The following is a 21,526-nucleotide window of genomic DNA, read 5'->3' on the forward strand; positions in this document are numbered from 1 at the left end:
AAGCACAATCAAAACAAGGCCATTCAAAGTGCTTTACATGAGGCATAAAAGGCATTAAAACAACATTTGAAGACAAACTCAAAAAAATGAAAGTGGAATTAATTGAAATAATGCATACATTAAAAAATATTAGATTCATTATCAATACACACCAAGTACTTGGAGCAAGGCGAGATGATATCCGTCTCTTTATGGGGCTTTTTCATCCTTTCACATTTTGACTCATCATACAAAGAAAAGGTATAACTTAACATTAAAGCTCGATTTGTGTTTTCATTTAAGTGTTCTGGAAAGCCAATGTCATGGGCCTATTAAAGCTAATTGGAATGCAGTCCTAAAAAATGTGCTTTTCTCAGAACAGTTTGGCTGTTTCCAAAAATCTCTCCCTTGTTCTCTAATTAACCGTTCCACGTATAATGAACAATAGATTGATTCCTCCACAGTGAGCAGTAAATTGACATTTCAGACACTTATGAATCAGCATCATTTTGTGTCACCGCTGACAGATGTAGAGTTGCATGACTAATATTCACATCTGTCATAGGCAGAGCATTGCGTTGTGTCCATGCTATCTATACTTTGGATGGTGCTACATAAAGCATCGTTTTCACAGTGCCACATGAGAATCATAATGGTTAAGAGCAAATATAGAGCGCTAAGTTGCAAGTAGGGAGCGAATTCAGGCTTAATTTTACAGCTCCCTCAGTAAACTAATTATATCCTAGAAATTAAGTATGTAACTGGTAATTCACAGGCAGGTTCCTGGAAAGGATTACGCTAATTGGTGTGTTCAGTTACTGGTAAACTTCCAATTCATGAATTCCAATTAACTGGTAAAATAACCACTTTTGGTCAGTGCAAGGTAGGTCAGCTGAATGTAAATAACATTTGACAAGGCAACAGTTCAATAAATATGAAAAATTACTTTTGAAAATAAATCAATTTTTTCTTAATTGGAACATCTGCTTATAAATGCGGCAAAACTAAATAACCACCATGGCTGCCTCAGACCTTTGTCTTTGTTATCCTGCAATAAGGACCAAACTCCCTGGAACATTATAAGGATTATACAGACCCCCCAAAAAATAACAATTCCAAACATGTGCAGTGTTAAAACCCTGTCCTTGATGAAGACATCATGACTATGGCAGCCTCCCAGTCACGCTCAGTTTACCGTAGAACAACTCACGGCGTGACGCGCTCTGTCGTTCACTCATCATGGGTACAACCGTCAGTGCTATGTGATGTCATACGAAGGCACAAAGGCTGCAGCCCAGGTGCAAACACATAAAACTCCTTCACACATTCCTTCACACACACTTGCTTTGTTTATTACCGACAAGCACCTCCGATCCGCTAATCCCAGCTTGGCGTGATGGACCCGTTTCGGACAGTTTGGGTGTATAAATGCGTGTGTTTCTATGCGTGTGAACCCAGAAATATATTTACATGTGTGTGGCGGCGCCAGCGGTGTGACATCTCTATTAGCTCAGTTTTCCAGTGCCTGGGGGGTGACATTATGGCTCCCACCGGCCTCTTATTGACCTTCTGTTCTACTGGGACTCAACACACAAACTATCTCTCCATCATAGACACACACACATATATGCAGGCGAGCACGCACACACACATCCTCCCCGATTTTAATTTCACACTCCAGCAGTCACCGGGGGCTGACAGATGACTCTCCCAGACGAACAGGAGGGGTGAAGGAGGTGCAGTCGGAGGGTTTTTGGGATGGGCGGGGATTCAAGGGGATTCCTCTGTTTCTGATTGGCCGGCACGCTCACAGGGAGGGAGGTGGATGTACGTGCGTGAAGCCTGTTCGAATGCTTTTGGAGGGTGTGAGGAACTGGACTTGAACACATCTGGAGAAGACGCCGATGCGGGCTGCAATGCGGGCCGGATGATGACATCATCATTTAGGTGGTGTTAGGCTGCTTTTTCTGTTTTGTTTTGGCGGGTGGCCAAGTGCGGCAGCAGGTGGAGCAGAGCTACAGAGGAGAGGAGAGGATGAAGGCCGTGAGCAGGTGGACAGAGGTGTGAAAACAGCCTCCCCACCTGCATCGTTCATGGAGATTCCTCGTTTTGTGGGTTTGGTTTTTTTGTGGAAACATGTATCGCGTCTCGTGGCAGAGGAGGCTGGAGGAAGAGGAGGAGGTGCTGGAGGATGTGCTGAGGAGGAGCGAGTGGAAGGTGTTCACTCACAGCTGGGAGGAGGAGGAGGAGGAGGAGGAGGCAGATGCAGACTTCACAGTTGAGTCAATTTCGGTTTGATTCGGTCAAGCTTTATAGGTAGCCGAAACTTGTTTACGCTGATGAAGACAAAGAGGATGGGCCTTGTAGTTTCAGTCAGACCCAAGGGCAGACTGAAACATGTCAGTGCTGTTGGATAAACAGAGTATACCAACTCACTCTAACTTTGAGCTCAGGTTTAGTTCTACTTTAGGTGGCTTTGTTCGATGCCTCAGGAGCTGCTTGTTCACCTTTCACTTTTGTTTTTTTACTGGGCTGTAACTTCCTGTCACACTCAGGCAACATATCAGTGATACACACTGAAAGTCAGTGATTCTTAATTTTTGATTATTACCAGTATTTCATTCTAATTTATTTAAAACAAAAACAGTTTTTGTAGCTTGTTTTGTAAGACGCGTGACCTCTTTTGAAAAAATTCCAAAAAGATAATTGAGTGTGATCCAGAGGTCAATGACAGGTGCATTAATTATTCAATCTTCTTATAATCAGTCAGCTGCTGTGGGTGTTTTTTATCCACAGCTTGTTAATAATTCAGTCTTTTTAATGAGTCATCAGGCCATTTTTACTAGTTGGTATGACACTGGGATGTCTTGTTTTCTGATGGATTCTTTTTAATTAGATTGAAGGACTGATAAATGATGCCTTCACTGTTTTGCTGTGTGAGTTTAGTTGGGTAACAGATATTTAAGTTACTAACTCAGCCCTTCATTATCTGGACAGTTATCTGATCTTGGATCTGATCTTGGTCTTATGTCCTGGTGTTGATTAGGTTAAAGGGTCATTTCACTGAAATCATTGCGTATCTGACCTTGACACTTTTGGTTTCATGCAGGGGCTTTTGTTTTTTATTAGGGTATATGTAATTTTATATTGTATAATAATATTAATATATATGATATGGTATGTTTTCTGGAAAATCAATTGAGCAACCTTTTATTGAAAAAATAATCAAACGTGATTTTTGTTTGTTTTAGGTTTTTTAATTTTAATTTAATCGAGTTAATTTTATTTTTGATCTAGTTAATTACATATTAAAACAACAATAAAGGGACTTGTAGAAACAATCAGAGGTTTTAAAGAAACGGATACCTCTACTGTGGTATAAACTGTGTAGAAAATAAATCTTTCAGTGAAAGTGAATGGAATTTATTTTGTGGAGAGGGCAAGAAGTTCTGCTTGTCTTCCCACAAACGCTGTCAATGATTTTGGTGAACTGACTCTTTAATTGTAATTCTTCAAAGAACAATGTAAATTGAAACCCTGTTTTTAGGCTGTCTTTAGGAAAGTCTTTAAGTTTTTCAGTTGTCAAATATTCATTTAACAGGTTTCATACATCCTCGTCCTTCATCAGTTCACTTGTATAATAATATCAGGTGTGTTTTCAGCGTATAAAATCATCCCTCCTCTGATGAAATCTAGTTTTCATCAGTCCACTTCTGGTCTTCACATGTCTCCGTCCTTTGGCTTTGTCCTCCTTGCTTATCCATTACTTTATTCATCCATCCATTCTTTCTCTCCTCGTGTCATGACCCCATTACAGAGCTCACAGGAGGCCGACTCACCTCTCCTCCTTCTGTCCTCCTCCTGCTCCTGGTCTCCTCTTTTATCTCTCCTCCACCTTTACCCCCTCTCCTTCGTCTCTCTTTTCTTTGCTGCTCTTCCTCTATTCCTCTCCCTCATCCATCCCTGTCACAGGGGCCTTACTGACCTGCCTGGCGGTCACTATGGCAACCTGCATCCAGGCCATCTTCTGCTGGAACCCCTGGGAGACCCTGTTAGACCCCTGTAGGTCACCTGAGGGCAGAGAGGAAGGCAGAGTGCTAACTCAGCTCTGGTGATCTGTCACCAAGTGTCGATCGGTCACTCTGAACGTGCAGCTTCTTCGTCAGGGCTAAGATACAGCTGATAACATCTGGGTTTAATTGGCTCTCAGCTGAACTTAGGTGGAAAAATCACCTGCTTGGAGAAAGTGATGAGCACTCCTAATAGGCACGACATACAATAGGTGACGTCACCTCTGTCCCATTCATTTGTAAGGGAACGAGATGCCACATGATGCTTGATCTCCTGGAATGTTGTGCATGTTTGTATGACATTACAAGTACAAATGTTTTCACCTTTGACTATAGATCAGTGTTCAGAGTTTATATTGAGATAACCACTTACTGTTTGATCTTTTTCAGTATAAAATACATGGACGCAACCATAAACTATGATGAAAAGATCATTCTTAACCTCTCAATGTTTAACTATCTTTTTTAACAATTATTACTAATCAAATAACACAAAATACATTCATGTTTTTAGTTTTAAAATTAGCAAAAATGCTCAACTTTCACACATTTCAACATCCACATTGCTGCTACTTTTTTTAAAATCTGAATTATTGCTTTCAGTGTATGAAACCCATGAAATAACAGTCACCTTTATTGTCCAAATGTTAGGACATCAACAAATTAATTAATTAATTAATTAATAAAAAAAAATAAAAAATTAAATGCTAAAAAAATTCCACCTTTTTGTCTACTTTCACTTTTTCATGATCGAAAACATCACTAAATCAGAGTTACTGAACAGTAAGTAAACCTGCTGGGAAATTAAATTATTACCAATAACAAATATAAGCAACAACTCAAATTTAGCAAAAATATCTCAGGGTTGGGGGGGGAAAAAAAAGACTCGAAAATGAAAAAATGTGGCCTTAAAAAGTCATGCAAGTTCACACAGAGTGACATAATGAGTAAAACATTTTGACCTTTGACCATAAATCAATATTCAGAGTATATATTGACTGACCAATGAGGTAACCACTTCCTGTTGGGCCATTTTCAGTATAAAATGCATGGGTGCAACCATAACATTGATGAAAAGATCATTCCTAACAAATTGTTGTTCAGACATTAAATTATTTACTTTAAGTTTTGTTTTGTTTTTTGAGGGTTTTTTTATCAGACCCATTAGGAATAAAATGACATGAAATACATTAATGTTTTTTAATTTGAAATCAGTAGAAATCCTCAACTTTCACACATTTGCAACTGCTGTTAATTCTTTCTTGTAAATCTGAATTATTGCTTTCAGTGTATTAAACCCATAAAATAACAAACTTTTAAAGTATAGATGTGAGGGCATCAAAAGGAAAATAATACTGATAATAACAGCTTTTAAAATGCCTTTTTTTCTTTCTTTTTTTAAATATAAACTTTCTGGGGAAATCAAATTAGTGCCGCTAAAACTACAAGAAACGACTCAAATTCAACAAAAATATTTGAGGTTGAAGTTGAGGAAAAAAAAAAAGTAAAAGTAAAAGTAAATAGTGGCCTCAAAAGTAACAAAACAAAAACAGATTAAACTGAAACATAATACATATTAAATGATGTAATTCGTGTTTTAATTTAGCTGTTGTTATGAACAGTAAATTATTTTTAATAGTTTAAAATACCCTTTACATAAATATGTGTCCCTTTTTACAGTACATATTTCCTTGTGTATTTAATCAATATTTATGTCAAAACATTTAACCTCAAAATACTCTACATACACAGATGCAATGTCTTTGTGATAAATTAAAATGTACAGATGATATCATACAGTACACACATGCATACAAGCTGTTTCAGCAAATTTTCTATACTGTGTACCACTGAGGGAATCTCTGCCACATTAGACATGCAGAGCGAATATACAGTCTGCCCCACACACACACACACACACACACACACTCTGACTAGTTAATTAGCCACTGCACAGTGGGAGATCGTCCCTCAGCTGTCCATTACTCACCGATCACTGGCCTGTACAGTCACCTCACACACACACACACACACACACACACACACACACACACACACATTGAGTCTCCTTCACGCTCACATATACACTCCCTAATGCATATTTAGCGTGCACATACAGTATGAAGACACCCTCCCTCCCCTTTAGGTTTCATTACTGATAAATAATTCAGGGGGTCCCCCCACAGCCCTCCGCGTCTGTCAGCACAGCTCTGTTAGACAAACAGCAATGAGCTACCCATGCTTTGTTTATGAACCACCGCCTCCTCTCTGTTAGCCTGTCTGACACATACATACAGTACATACATTAAAGATACATACATACATGCTGCATTCATACATACATACACACATGAGACTGCATGCACACTCACATTACTCCCCTGAGAATGAACCATGTTTTACAGTGGGTGGTTTGTAATTGTTACAGCTTCCACTTTGCACACACATACACACACTTTACTTCCACCCCATTTCTTTCCGGGGATCAGTGTTAGCTCCAGATGCGTTTCCAGTCAGTTACAGTGGATTGCTTGGTAAATTGCTCTGTCTTCACACTGACAGACATTTCACGGTGGATATCAGGGAGCGAGGCAGAGGTCGTTCTGATTTAGATTACCTCTCAGGTGTCACTGAGGGAAGGACTCCAGCGTTGGTGTGTCCTCAAACTGTTCGTTCTGCTTTGTTTGTGAAGGACAAACACAAGAAACATTCTCTGCACAGCTTCAAGGTCAAAGATGGTTTCATGATGATAAAATATTGAAAATCTGATTAAAATGATGAATAGATACTATGAGGGATCAGTCATCTACTTGACAGAACCTAATGTAGGACTTTTGTGTTGAATGAAGATCTCTTTCTAAAGAATACTGACATTTCAGAAGACACTGTGAAATTTAACCATCCTCTCGTTGTTTTGTTTTCTTTGTATGTCCAGGCTCATGAGCGCTCAGAGAGCGTGGAGGTTACCTTTGTTACACAACTCGTCAAAAAGCTGATGATCATCATCGCCCGGCCAGCACGGCTGCTGGAGTGCCTGGTGAGAGAAACACTGACAGCCACACCATCACTGAATGTCCCATATTCACTGACTGACTGACTGACTGACTGTGTCATTTGTTGGAAAGCACAAAAATCTGGAGGTGGAGCTGCTCCAGGATAATTGGTCCGGGCTACATTAGTTACTACTGGCATAACATACCATAATAAATGACCAAACTAAGGATATACCCATTTATCAGCTACACATCTGTATCAGCTGATATTGGCCTTGTTGACTGCCATGAGACAAAAAGACGCTGTAAGCTCACTATTTGATGCGTCGGAGGATGCACCCTGTTGTTCCCCCTATAATGCTACATTGTGATGAACAAATCTGTGGTGAAATCGAAAGAAGGTGAGCTAGTTAATGTTAGCTGTTAGCGGTCAGTGGCAAGAACAAACTACTTAAGGAGATTGCACTTAGTTGCCTTATGATGCATGCAAGCTCTCTTTGGTATATTGGGTGAAGTTATTTATAATGTACTCATGAGTGGTTAAATGTGATCTTGCAAAATGTAGTTTTTGGTGAGAAACTTGAGTAGATACAGCTGTTGAAGGAGAAATTTGTGGATGTTTTTACAGCAATGTAAAATAGATATTGATGAGGGAATCATGAGATATATATATATAGTAAAAAGTCTTTATAAAAAGTCTTTTTTAGCCATTATTTAAAATGAAAAACTGTCTTTAATGTGAGAGAATGATTTTTTAAAGGTTGTTTCATAAATGTAAGATTGACTTTGTGCTCATTCAGAGGTAGTGTAATGAAGGCTGGAACAAAAAACAACTCCAGTGTCATCATTCAGCTAAATTGCTATTTTAAACATTGCTATAGACCCAGAATTTCACAATCTGTGGTGCATCCCTAGGCCGAACTATTACTGCTTGAGTTGGAAAATAGGTAATGTAGGTTTCAGGTATTGACAATGAAGAAGAATGTGTGGAATAAGATAGATGACATCTCTGGTTCACCTGCAGTGATTTAAAACCCAGCCCTTGTCAGTCCGATAATGTTGAAGGAGTGCAGTGCCAAACCAATGGAGCCTCCCCGTTTAGTGAGTATTTGGGGGCATTTTTATTTTAATAAAGTATTTCCATTTTCCACTTTATAGATTTACTCTGCATCATTTTAGAGGGAAACACTGCTTTTTACTGCACTCCATTTTTCTTACAGCTAGAGTTGATCTTACACAGAGCATCTAATCAACTTGTAAAATTCGATGCATTATTATAGATTAAACTACCTACAGTATAAAGTAGATTTAAACAAGCTCCACCTCGGCCAACTGCTGCTCACATATTAATGCATCAGCAGCAATAATCCAAGAATAATTAAACAGTGATATAATGTATTATAAAAATGTAATAGAAACACTCACACAAGCCATTTTTCTGCCAAATGCTTTTATTCTTGATAATACTTCTGTACTTTGATGTGCTACTTTAACTCAAGTAAATGATCTAAACATGTTTTCCACCATTATCAGAACAAAAGGCAATCAAACATTAAGCCATAGATAAAGCAACATAAAGCACATATGGTTATTGTAACTTAAGCAACAGACCAAATATTGAAAAACAATAATACATAGTGTTACAAGCAAATATAAAAGGCACATAACAGGCACAAAAACATGCAAATAAGCCTCATATTAAACATACATGTGACAGTATGTTTTGATCATGATGTGTCATAATGATTTAGTATATCAAACATTTCGTCCTGTTTTCATAACAGTTTTAATCAGCCTCGTCCTGGTTGGTTACAGTTATACAGCATAGCTTTTGCATTTTAATCACACTACTGCACAGTGGTATAAATTGGACTCTGTATGAAATATATGACCAGTATTAACTGGAGTAGCTCTTTCATACTGTACAGCTCGACTCCACGCATGGTTAACAAACAATTTAGAGCTTCCTGTTCCCCGATGTGAAATGATTCAACCACAGCAATTCATTTATGGACTTCCTCTGAGCATTTTGAATCAGCCTAATGTACACACACACATTAACTCTCCTCAACTGATAGGGCAGGCTTTTGAATTGCAGAGGCACTTTCTCCATCCTCCACCCAGAGCTCCATCAGTGTGGGTTGAGATGGTGCACAGCTGGGGTCAAACAGGTCAACCTTGTGTGAGCCCAGAAATGAGGCAAGGAGGGAGAAAGTGAAGAGAGGAGAATAGATAAAGACCGAGTGGAGAAAAAAAAACAAGTGTAGAAGACAGAGGGATAATTGGAGGGGCAATGGAGGGTGAGTGGGAGAGGGGCGGAGGAGGGGGAGGACAGGAGGGGAGGGAAGGCTGCCCCTGTGCTCACATTGGTAGTTTTGACTAATCACATGCAGCTGAAGCTGTGACACCGTACAGGATGGGTTTTTACAAATGGAAGCACACAGATAGAGGAGGGGGCAGGGAGTGTGTGTCTACACGTATACTGTATGTGTATATGTGTGTGTGTGTGTGTGTGTGTGTTCCAGTATTAGTCTATATGTCTTTGTCAGAGGACACAGGAGTTAAAATGGGGTGTGCAAGAACCAAAACCTCCATCCTCCTCTCCTACTGTTGTCCTTTCAGTCATCTCTCCTCACTCTTCTGTTGTTGTAGAGGCCAGAGTTTACTTTCCTATCAACAGGGCGGTTTTATTGTTGGACAATGCAGTGTTTATGCATCACAACATGCAGAGTGGTGGTAGTTGTCTTGGCAGACAATCAGTTTATATCCAAGACTGAATCTATAAAGGGCCTGAGATGAAGACGAGACCAAGACTGACAAAAATCTTCAGACCACATTTTATATCAGTTGGATTTCAGTGTGATAACAAAAGGAAATCACCAGTGATAGGGTGTATTCCTAAGTTGAAAAGTACCGCTTGCAATTTAACAGTGACAAAAGATTACCACCATCATGAAAACATAAAAGAAAAAGACATTTAATCACAAAATGAATGTTCATGCTCTTTGCCACCTTTTACATCTTGAAGCTTAAGGGGATAAATGTTTAAGAGGCTCCTGTCACTCAATTAATCTATCAAAATTAAATTCTTATGTCTCAAGTATTATGAGGCTTAAGACCATCTGTAAACAGTACTTTGCACATAGGCCAAACCAAAACCAAATCCAGTTTGAACAAAAGTTAAAGTCAGAGTAGAGAATGAACTATTAACATAGTGCAGCCTGTCTGGTGACAAACTTAATTTTAAACAGCATTGAATCAAGCTGGTGTTCAAAACCAGCACCAGAACGTGATGCAAAACTTTAATTCATGACATTTATCTCCTGTTCTTTCTTCCTTCACTTAATCCATCATTCCTCCATCCTGTCTCCCTCCCCTGCAGGAGTTTGATCCTGAGGAGTTCTACCATTTGTTAGAGGCAGCAGAGGGCCATGCTAAGGAGGGTCAGGGCATCAAGTGCGACATCCCCCGATACATCATCAGCCAGCTGGGCCTCACCAGGGACCCCCTGGAGGGTAACACCATCTTAGCATCAACATTTTATTCTACTGTATTTTGTGTGTAGTGAGACCACGTTAAAAACATTTTCTTTGTCACTTGATTTTCTAGATAATATCTCTTCTGTCTCAGTTTGGTAACTGATACTTGTGTCTCTCTGCAGAAATGGCCCAGCTGAGCAGTTATGACAGCGGGAACCCAGAAACCCCAGAGACTGATGAATCAGTGGATGTGAGTACACAAGCATATCATTATCATGGTTAATAGGTGTTAACATCTGTCAGCATTAAGTTATTAAAACACTACCTGTGAAAGGGAATGATGTAAAGGTGAACATTCTCTTTAATTGATTTAATTTTCAGTCATTCAAAGTTCATTTCTAATAGCTTGTCACGTTATTTATTTATTCTTAAATAAGCATCCCTTTATTGATTATAAAGGGCTTTCTCATGGTTCATGTATAACCCATGTGTTTCAGGGTCGAGGCACCACAGTCCCAGCAGCTCCACCACCGACTAAAACCAAAACACCTCGCGAGGAAGACTTTGAAAACATCAAGCTCATCAGTAATGGTGCCTATGGGTGAGAAAAATTTACACCTTTGATATTCTAATATTAATGAATATTGATGCATCACAAAATAACAAATCAACAGCTGAAGTAAAGGGGTTAGATTACGCATTCTAATAAATAGCTTAAGTCAGTATTCGAACCAAAACCTCTGCCTTTCCCTGTGCAGCGCTGTGTTTCTGGTGCGTCACAAGGAAACCCGGCAGCGTTTCGCCATGAAGAAGATCAACAAGCAGAACCTGATCCTGAGGAACCAGATCCAACAGGCCTTCGTGGAACGAGACATCCTGACGTTTGCCGAGAACCCATTTGTTGTCTCCATGTTCTGTTCCTTCGAGACCAGGAGACACCTCTGCATGGTGATGGAGTATGTGGAGGGTGAGATAACTATCATCCCAGTTACAGTTGGTTGTTACTGGTTGTAGTTGTATTGTGTTTGATGTGGTGACTGTCCTCTGTAGGTGGAGATTGTGCCACGCTGCTGAAGAATATCGGAGCTTTGCCGGTCGATATGGCTCGTATGTACTTTGCAGAGACCGTCCTCGCATTAGAGTATCTTCATAATTATGGCATCGTACACAGAGACCTCAAACCTGACAAGTAAGACACAAACACACACACTTAATGCACACCATTATTTTATATTTACCATATCAGTTCAATTTTAGGATGTGTTGCCATATTTCTCTTAATATATGATTTGAAAAATAATATTTGGAAAGATTTCACACCTACTGTAAGAAAGTAGAACTGTGCTGATCTGTATTTTAGTGTATGTATTATTACAGATCAATGTCATTTAAGAGGAGTTATCATTTTTGCTTTTTCTTGAAGGTCATTTTTTTAAAAGTTAAGCACTGTTTGGGCTCAAACCTTTCATATTCTCTCCTGCAGTCTTCTCATCACCTCCATGGGACACATTAAGCTCACAGACTTCGGTCTCTCAAAGATCGGTTTGATGAGTTTGACCACAAACCTGTATGAAGGACACATAGAGAAAGACACCAGAGAGTTCCTTGATAAACAGGTATCTGCTCGTGTCTTTACTTTTTAGCATAATTCTTTATAGCCTAAAATGATGAAATTTGCAACAGCTTTTCCAAAACTTTGGCCTATTTTTTTAATTTTGTTGATGCTTGACAGTATTCCAAAACTGCAGAATTGCATCTATGTAAAGGAATTTCTGATAATCATGAGATGTCTGTAGGCTCGTCTTTTAGCTGCCAGTGAGTTTGTCAGACAGTTAAATGCACCTTTGTAACTTTTTTTACTAAGAATGGTAAAATTGGGAAATATATTTTTGTTTTTTGCAGACAAATTGTAAGATCATGGACATGTAAATATATAATTATATCATGTGAATCGGTTGAATCTTCCCAAATTCTGTTGCCTTGCTGCCTTAATGTCCAAAGCTGATTTTTATATGTTAATGCCTCTTCAGGTGTGTGGCACTCCTGAGTACATTGCCCCAGAGGTGATTCTGCGTCAGGGCTACGGGAAGCCAGTGGACTGGTGGGCGATGGGAGTCATCCTCTATGAGTTCCTGGTGGGCTGTGCTCCCTTCTTTGGAGACACACCAGAGGAGCTATTTGGTCAGGTCATCAGTGGTGAGTAGCAGTGCTGACTGATTACAACTGCAATTTAACAACACTTCTCCTTTTCTACAACACAGGTCTTTTTTTGTAGTTATGGTTGTTACTGACATGAGTTTAGACATTTAACTCAGCAGCATCATTGTAGAGCAACAGCAGTAGACAGCTGCTTTATAGCCACAGCTAATCGCAACATGAGACACCAGGGCCCACCCATGCGAGCATTTATGAAATTAAGAGAGAACTCAGAATGACTCATTTGAACTATTAGCAAGTGTAGATGGTTCACCTTCAATTTTACCTCTGATTTTAAGCACACAGTCATAAGATTAAAAGAAGGTGAATGAACCCAAACTGCCCCCTACAATAACTGCTAATGTATTTAAAAGTGCATATACATTCACAGGAAACAATTCATATAAAAATAGCATCCATTATAAAGCTAGTACATAATTTGTTTTCATGACAGACACACATGATAGACAGAAGTATAAAAACAAAACCCAGAAGGAATCTGCTGAATCAATTCAGTTTTCTGAACTTTTAGTTACTATGTGCAGAAAATATCATGGGCAAAAGTACATGTTTTCTTATAATATGGATCGAATGCTTAAAAATGGATGTTGTTTAGCTTCTGTTCTCCAGTGAAGGTGTTGTTACAGTATGTCTGTATTGTACTGTGAATGTTTTATGTTCAGCCTTGTAGGCTGACTTGATGAAATCATCAGAAATGGACAGATAGAGTTGTTACTCTACAGCAGAGAAGCACAGGCCTGACTTACAGGGAATAAAATCAATTGTGATTTCTCCTCTGCGTTCTTTTCTCCTTTGAATTCCCTTTGATGAAAGGGCAAGTCAATGATCATAAACCTGTATTGATCCCTGCATGTCTCTTTTATGACTGTCTGAGTCTGTCTCTCCATATTGATGCACTGTGGTGATAAAGAACTGAGGGCCTCCTTGTGCCTTGAATGTGTATTGTATTTTTATCTGTCTGCAGGATGTTTGTCAGTGAGGTGTATCGTGCAGAGCAGAACTCTGGGGTGCAGTCTATGGAACGAAAGTTTGATAAAATGGTGTGATGCAGGAACAATAAACAGAAACTACTGAGATTCACTGGAGCAAGATTATTTTACACAGAGACAACATATTGGTGGGAAGATGGGTGTGTGTTCAATAGGCAAGAAGATAGAAGCATGTGAGATTTCTGAAACAGTCATAGCAGCTACTGGTAGCCAGTGATGGAAGAAATACTTACAGGATCATTTTGGATGAACTTTTTGGCTTTTTGTCTACTCCTGTCTGACTGTTTTCAGAAACATATTTTGCTCACTGTTTAACAGTAATAGAAGATTGTTTGTTAGCTGCTGCCATATTGTTTCCTGTGTCAAAGCGGCCAAGCCTGCATTATATCACCTACCAGCAAGAGTGTTTCTTGGTCTGGTGTGGCGCAGTGCATTTTGGTAGTTGTAGGTTTTCTACTTCTTGAGCAAAAGAAAATTCCCAAAGCCCCTTTTCTGTGTTTTCTCTGATCATGTAGCTCCAATTTCAGAAGTATTTGCATCTTTTTACTAGGGCTACACGATATTCAAGAAAAAGTCTGCATATATTATGATTATTTTAACAGATATTTTATCGCAGTGTGAGTTGCAATTTTAAAATGGTATGTTGTGACGAGGATTGCAACAATATGAGATTTTCACAGTACGATAAAATATCACAGTATCACGGTATTACAGAATTTATATTATTATCAGTCAGAATGACCCTTAAAGGAATGAAAATGGAGGGGTTCTTTTTGGTTTAATGTTTTATTACTATAATTGAAACTTGAAACCTTGCTTTTTTTCCAATATCATATATAAGCAAATGTGCACAGTATAATAACAGTCAACTTTTACATCACGGTATACTTTGAAACCGATATATATCACTGCAACCCTAAATGTGACACATTTTACATTTATCCTGTGATCTGGAATTTGCACTTGGCCAAATTGCAATGTTGATAATATTATCCCTACTTTCTACTGCAGAGACAGCCAAGTTTTGTGAAAACACTATCTAACTTGCAGTGAAATACTTCTTTAAGTGTAGTATAGGTGTAACCAATGTTACCAATCACTGATATTTTTTTGTGTTGCCATAAGTGTTGATATATATTTGACAGAAAGGTCTGGAGGAAGGGGGAAATGAACCAGCAATCCACTGGATCATTTCTTTTTTGTTTTCTCACTAATATTTACTTGCTCTAGCTGTGCATGCAAGTCATTGTATTGATGTGTTGTTGATGTTGTCTTTTGTATTTTCTTTTTATGTGAACATTGGCTGCAAAACAGATTTATCCTGGAGGTACAATAAAGTGAACCTTGAACCTTGAACCACAGATTCATGTGTTTACGCTGTGCTTATGTGTTTGTGTCAGATGAGATCATCTGGCCGGAGGAGGAAGAAGCTCTGCCTCTGGAGGCGCAGGACCTTATCTCCAAACTGCTGAGACAGAATCCTCTGGAGAGACTGGGCACAGGTAAGACACACACACAAACACACACACACACACACACACACAAACACTGTAGTAAATATTACTGAAAAGTTTCTCCAGGAACCTTATTCTCTTCGTGTTTTAAAATGAAGGTGCAGACCAGGTGTTTGGCCCAAAGCTGGTCAAATCTGATTCTGTAGCTGCCAATGTATGTTCTCATCTTTCTCACTTTGTTTCCTCTCTCTTCTATTCTCCACCCTCTCTGCCCTCTCCATCTCTCCTTCATCTCCACAGGAAGTGCCTTTGAGGTGAAGCAGCACCCGTTCTTCACAGAGCTGGACTGGAACAGCCTGCTGAGGCAGAAGGCCGAGTTCATTCCTCAGCTGGAGTCTGAGGACGACACCAGCTACTTTGACAGTATGTCTGACAGCTTCATCCAAACCTCTCCCACTCTGAAACATCTTACATCATACTGTCGTCAACACACAATCTAATCACTGTGTGTGTCTCTCTCAGCTCGTTCTGACCGGTACCACCATGTAGATTCAGAAGAAGAAGACGACACCAATGATGATGAACATGTGGAGATTAGACAGTTCTCCTCCTGCTCACCTCGCTTCAGCAAGGTACCACAGCTCATACATTGAATTTATCCACTGCAGACACTGATCCAACTTTAGATAAATCAAGCTGCTGCTAAACTGCTGGCCCAAAATGTGTGCTATTGAAAAAAAAATGGCTCAATAGATAAATATTTTTTAATATGTTAGTCTTATTATCATCCATCAATAAAACACTGTGAAGAGATTTCAATAAAATACGAAGAACAAGTGATTCTAGTTTTTGCTGTGGATCCAAATTATTAACTTTTCAATAAAGGATATTATTATTATTATAATTTTCACTTGTTCTTGAAATTCTGAGTGAAACAGTTCTGGCACATGTATACTCTGATTGTCTGTCTCTGTTTGTATTTTTAAGCAGGTTGAAATCCAGATGCTTTTTTTTTTTTTTTTTTTAAATCCACAGTTTTACAGGATTTTATAAATTATTTAATTTTTTTTTTTTTTTAGTTTTTTTTATTTATTAAAAAAAGTAGATTGAATAGGGTCTTAATATTACGTTATTATTATTATTATTATTATCATCATCATTATTATTAAAATTAGGGTTTTATTATTATCAGAACAGAATACAATTAAATAAGGTGGCATTGGGTCCAGGAATGACTAAAACATGAAATACTGTAACACATATGCCATGTTGATGTCCAGGTGTACAGCAGTATGGAGCGTCTGTCTCTGCACGAGGAGAAGAGGACTCCTCCTCCCACCAAACGCAGCCTCAGTGAGGAGGGAGGAGATCGCATCGACAGCTTAAGCGGACTCAAGTCAAGAGATCGATCCTGGCTGGTGGGATCTCCAGAGATGTGAGTCCTTCACCTCCATAAAACCACAATGCACCTTTTCCTTAAAATGTGTCTTTTTTATTACTTTTAATTATGTTTAATCTTAGAGAACAAGAGGAAGTATACATTCCTGCAGTTCTATATTGGATCATAGAGAAAACAAAATCTTTCGTTATGTTTTAAAGTGCTCTTATAGTCTGTTTTAACTCAAAGTTAGGTTGGTTTCAGTCAGTTAACTGCTAGCATAGCCTTAAACGTCTATTGCTAATGTTGCTATGGCTACCTGCAGTTAAATGACCCTTGAGCTGTGATACAGACACCTACCAGCCAATTAGTATTTTTCATAGCCATGGCACAAGATGTCTCAGTGTGGTCTGGTATGTAGTTGCGTGTTGGTGTGCTGTGTTTTAGACATGTACATGTTTCTCATCTCCTCTCCAACTTCACCTCCCCAGCCTGCGGAAGCGTCTGTCTGTCTCAGAGTCGTCCCACACAGAGAGCGACTCCAGCCCACCACTGACCGTCCGGAGACGCTGCTGCTCAGCCATCATTGAGATGCCACGCTTTGCCATCTCCTCAGAGGAAGAGGGAGGCCAAGGTCAAGGTAAAACACAGGAAGGATGTTGTGATGGACTGTGGTCACTGGCTGTCAGGAGGAAACTGTCCTTCAGAGTGACCCAGAAAGAATGGACAGAAAAAAGAAAATAGTTAAGGCTGCTTTACTGAAGGTTGTGTAGAAAACAGTGCCCAAGTGTGGCTGGGATTTTGACCTCTTCTGGCTTTTTTCCCCCTTCCCCATGCACTTTGGAAGTAGGTAATGTCCATCCATACTGATATCTTAAACTCCCAAAATTTAGACATGTAGCTGTAGAAAGGTAGGGAACCCCCTGAAGTAGCAAACAATATATTCTTAGATTTTTCTGTTGAAAAAGAAAAGATGAAACACAAACCTAGCCTCTTTATTGTTGTTCTCTCAGGTGCAGCTGGAAGTCGTAAGAGTCCCAGCCTGTTGGGTCCAAGTGCAGTGAGGGGCCCGCGTAGTGACGAGCTGCCCCTTGCTATCCCAGAGCTCCCAGTTGAGAGAGAGCTAAAGCTGGATGAGTCTCCCACTACACCAAGCTCCTCCTCCAGTCAGCTGAGCAAGGCCACACTCACACGTCAGTACAAACACACACTGTAGAGTCACTATGTGTTTAACATGCATGCACAGTCGAAAACCTACGTAGAACCTTCTTTACACCTGAGCCTCATCTCTCACCTTCCTTTGCTCCTACAGCTGGTAGTTCAGGGGACGTGTGTGATCGTGGTCACAGAGGTAACGGCAGTAATGGCGGGGCCAGTGGAGCTGCTAAAGCTGCAGCAGACAGCGACTCTCCATCCACTCCGAGAGCCATCAGCGACCTGGCTGCTCGTAGGGCTCGTCATCGGCTGCTCTCTGGAGATGCAGACAAACACACAGCGACGCCGAGCTCCAGACCACTCAACAAGGTCATCAAGTCGGCGTCTGCCACCACTCTGTCACTGATGATCCCTGCAGGTCAGTGCGTCAGGTTGAGAGGATGGAGATACTGCTGCTGAATGCTGAGGACTAGGATGACATTTAATGTCTATTTGAAAAATTCAAATGCACAAATCTAGTGGCTCTGATCTGGTTTTCAGATGTGGATTCCTTACAACATAAAGTTGATTTATTGCAAAAAACATTATGTAGTAAGTGTGATCCTGGCCTGACAAGAAAACAAAAATATATTAAAGTACCTAAAAGACTCCATGGACTCCAGCCTTACAAATACTGTAACTGTAGTGTACTGACAGATGTTTATTATCTCTCTATTCTTAGACCACCATGGAGCCTCTCCGTTGGCCAGCCCAATGTCGCCCCACTCACTGTCATCTAATCCGTCGTCGCGGGACTCTTCCCCAAGCCGGGATCTGTCCCCAGCCGTGAGCAACGTCAAGCCCGCCATTGTGATCCACAGAGCAGGCAAGAAGTATGGCTTCACCCTGAGAGCCATCCGAGTATACATGGGAGACTCTGACATCTACACTGTACATCACATGGTCTGGGTGAGTCCCAAAGAGACACTAATGCTGAAAAAAAAAATCCCTGTGTTCACTGGGATTATTCAAAAAGTTTGAGGTGTCAAGCTCATAAAATTAGAGTTTGTGACAGTAGAGAGATAACAAGCAGACAGGGTTTTATAAACCACCTTGTTCTGAATGTATAAAATGAGGAGTTCAGATGCCAGGTGCAGTAAATTTAATAGAAAATAAAACGTGTTGAAGAAGAATAGTCACAAAAGCCATTATAATACAGGTATTAATATCAGATAAGTGTAATATAATTGAGGTATATCTGATTCAGAATCACTGTATGGTAATGCCAGTGCTGTTGCTGTGGACTGGGATTCTTGTTGTTGACAGAAGATGGCAGTAAACAACAGGAGAACAGCCTCAGCATATAGGTCTTAAATATATCTGCCTTTGTTCCATCCTCCTCATTCTCTTGCTACCTTTCTTTCTTTCTATCTTTCCTTTGACCATCTCTCTTTCTGCTGGCCCTCAGCATGTGGAAGAAGGCGGTCCAGCCCACGATGCAGGGCTTAGGGAGGGGGACCTAATCACCCACGTCAACGGAGAACCAGTTCACGGTCTGGTTCACACAGAGGTGGTGGAGCTCATACTGAAGGTACCAACATAAACTGTTAATTCTACTTTTTGTATTCCAATAACTCACCTCTTTTTTTTTAATTACTGTAAAGTCATCCTAATATGAATCCAATATTGTTTATATTGCACAATATCTGATGTTGACATAATACAAGTGTCCATTCCTGCTAAAAATAGTGGACCTTTAGCACAAATAACACATTTGCCATAAAAGAATATAACTTCCAAAATTAAAAACAAAATGAAAATTAAAACAAAACATGTAAATCTAAATCCCTAATCTCTCATCTCTGTCTGCCATCTCTCAGAGTGGTGCCAAAGTGTCCATCTCTGCCACCCCATTTGAGAACACGTCCATCAAGGTCGGCCCTGCCCGAAAGACAAGCCACAAATCCAAGATGGCAAGACGCAACAAGAAGACCAAGACCAAGGAAGGACAGGACAGGTGGGACACACACAGTTGTATCAAACATCACTTTGTGTTTTATTTAATGTGGGGAATTATTGTGTGAGCTGTTGTGTGTTTTCTCTCTCGCAGTAAGAAGAGGACGTCTCTGTTCAGGAAGATCACCAAGCAGGCGTCTCTCCTCCACACCAGTCGCAGTTTGTCCTCCCTGAACCGGTCTCTGTCCTCTGGGGAGAGCGGCCCAGGCTCGCCCACACATAACCTGTCACCACGGAGCCCGACACAGGGCTACAGGTCCACGCCAGACTCCGCCCACTCAGGTGAGGGACAAATGCTCACCTGTACAGCAATAAAATCCTGATAATATTTATTCGGTGGACATCAGGGGTGTGATGAGTCATCTCACAGCTCAGTATGATATTTGAACATTTGAATGACCATGAAATTCTGTATTTATTCCTTTAAGGAGTGAAACATGCAAACACTGATTCTTCCAATTTAAAGATTTTTATATGTATATACATATATACATATATATATATTTATATATATATGTATATATATGTATATATATATATATATATATAGATATATATATATACATATATATAAAGTGCTGTACATCATTAAAAACAAAAAGGCTACTAAAAATCTTTTGCCTTCACCTACACAAACCTAAACCAAAGACTGAAAAATGTACAGGTTAGTGTAATGTCTAGGTTAGGTTAGTGAAGATAAAGACAAGACCTCCGACTAATGATTGTTCTAAATATTGATTAAACCGTTATGTTTTCAACTAATTGTTAATTGTCTATAAAACCTAGGGATATTCCTAATGACTAATTTCATTGACGTTTTCAGTCAAAGTTGAGCACAATTCAATGAATAAGGCCAAACATTGTCCAAAATATATTTGTATATTATAAAACCCATTAAAGACATATTTTTCAATAACCAAGTCATATTTAAATGCCCCTGAAATGAGTGGCACTTTGCACTGTGCATTATGAACATTACACATTATCCTACAAAACGACTCACTAAATAACTTTACAAATAAGATTTATTTACTCTGTATTTAACGTCCCAACACATCTCTATTCAACAACACACACACACACACACACACGATAAATCTCTCTCTCATGCATGGTTGTGCACACAAATTGACACAAATTTCCTTTCTCTCAATCCCTCAGTTGGTGGAAACTCATCTCAGAGCAGCTCCCCCAGCTCCAGTGTCCCAAACTCCCCAGCAAGCTCTGGCCACATCAGGCCCAGCTCTCTGCACGGCCTCGCCCCAAAGCTCCAGCGCCAGTACCGCTCACCCCGACGCAAGTCAGCCGGCAACATCCCCCTCTCCCCTCTGGCCCGCACACCTTCACCCACCCCTCAGAGCAGCTCACCTCAGCGCTCCCCCTCCCCTCTGCCCAGCCACGCTCTGGGACAGTCTGCGGTGGGTCAGTCATTCCCTGTGAAGCTCCACTCCTCCCCTCCCCTGGTGAGGCAGATATCCAGGCCCAAGAGTGCCGAGCCTCCGCGGTCTCCGCTCCTCAAGAGAGTGCAGTCAGCCGAGAAACTGGCCTCCTCCCTCTCTAACTCCCCCTCGTCTCCCTCTGGGGTGGCTACAGCGGGGGAGAAGAAGCTGGCGGTGGGAGCGACTGTAGGGAGTAGGAAACACAGTCTGGACATCTCACATTCGGAGTTTAAGAAGGAGATTCTGCAGAGAGAACCGAGCCTAACGAGCCTTCAGGTATGAGTTCATCACACACCAACCAACATGATGACAATATTTCTTTAAAGAGATTATGGTAGTGTCCCTTAATGACAGTATTTTTTTATCATCATTATTATT

The 21,526-nt window shown here is 40.2% G+C and overlaps 1 protein-coding gene across 7 annotated transcripts in view; it reads left to right on the plus strand.

Moving 5' to 3' along the window:
• mast2 (microtubule associated serine/threonine kinase 2) overlaps positions 1-21,526 on the plus strand; it is a 212,418-nt gene that overhangs the window by 182,327 nt on the left and 8,565 nt on the right. For all 7 annotated transcript variants that reach the window (XM_050054358.1, XM_050054362.1, XM_050054361.1 and 4 more), the window contains 20 exons: positions 6,985-7,086; positions 10,425-10,557; positions 10,704-10,771; positions 11,019-11,122; positions 11,280-11,488; positions 11,572-11,710; positions 12,005-12,137; positions 12,552-12,717; positions 15,128-15,229; positions 15,482-15,604; positions 15,704-15,813; positions 16,462-16,616; positions 17,051-17,199; positions 17,573-17,752; positions 17,872-18,132; positions 18,436-18,662; positions 19,162-19,284; positions 19,574-19,710; positions 19,804-19,991; positions 20,871-21,424. In XM_050054358.1, coding sequence (XP_049910315.1) covers positions 6,985-7,086; positions 10,425-10,557; positions 10,704-10,771; positions 11,019-11,122; positions 11,280-11,488; positions 11,572-11,710; positions 12,005-12,137; positions 12,552-12,717; positions 15,128-15,229; positions 15,482-15,604; positions 15,704-15,813; positions 16,462-16,616; positions 17,051-17,199; positions 17,573-17,752; positions 17,872-18,132; positions 18,436-18,662; positions 19,162-19,284; positions 19,574-19,710; positions 19,804-19,991; positions 20,871-21,424 — 3,363 coding nt within the window. The remainder of the gene's footprint in view (positions 1-6,984; positions 7,087-10,424; positions 10,558-10,703; positions 10,772-11,018; positions 11,123-11,279; positions 11,489-11,571; positions 11,711-12,004; positions 12,138-12,551; positions 12,718-15,127; positions 15,230-15,481; positions 15,605-15,703; positions 15,814-16,461; positions 16,617-17,050; positions 17,200-17,572; positions 17,753-17,871; positions 18,133-18,435; positions 18,663-19,161; positions 19,285-19,573; positions 19,711-19,803; positions 19,992-20,870; positions 21,425-21,526) is intronic.

Source organism: Epinephelus moara, chromosome 10, assembly GCF_006386435.1.
Source record: "Epinephelus moara isolate mb chromosome 10, YSFRI_EMoa_1.0, whole genome shotgun sequence".
Taxonomy (NCBI): Eukaryota; Metazoa; Chordata; class Actinopteri; order Perciformes; family Serranidae; genus Epinephelus; species Epinephelus moara.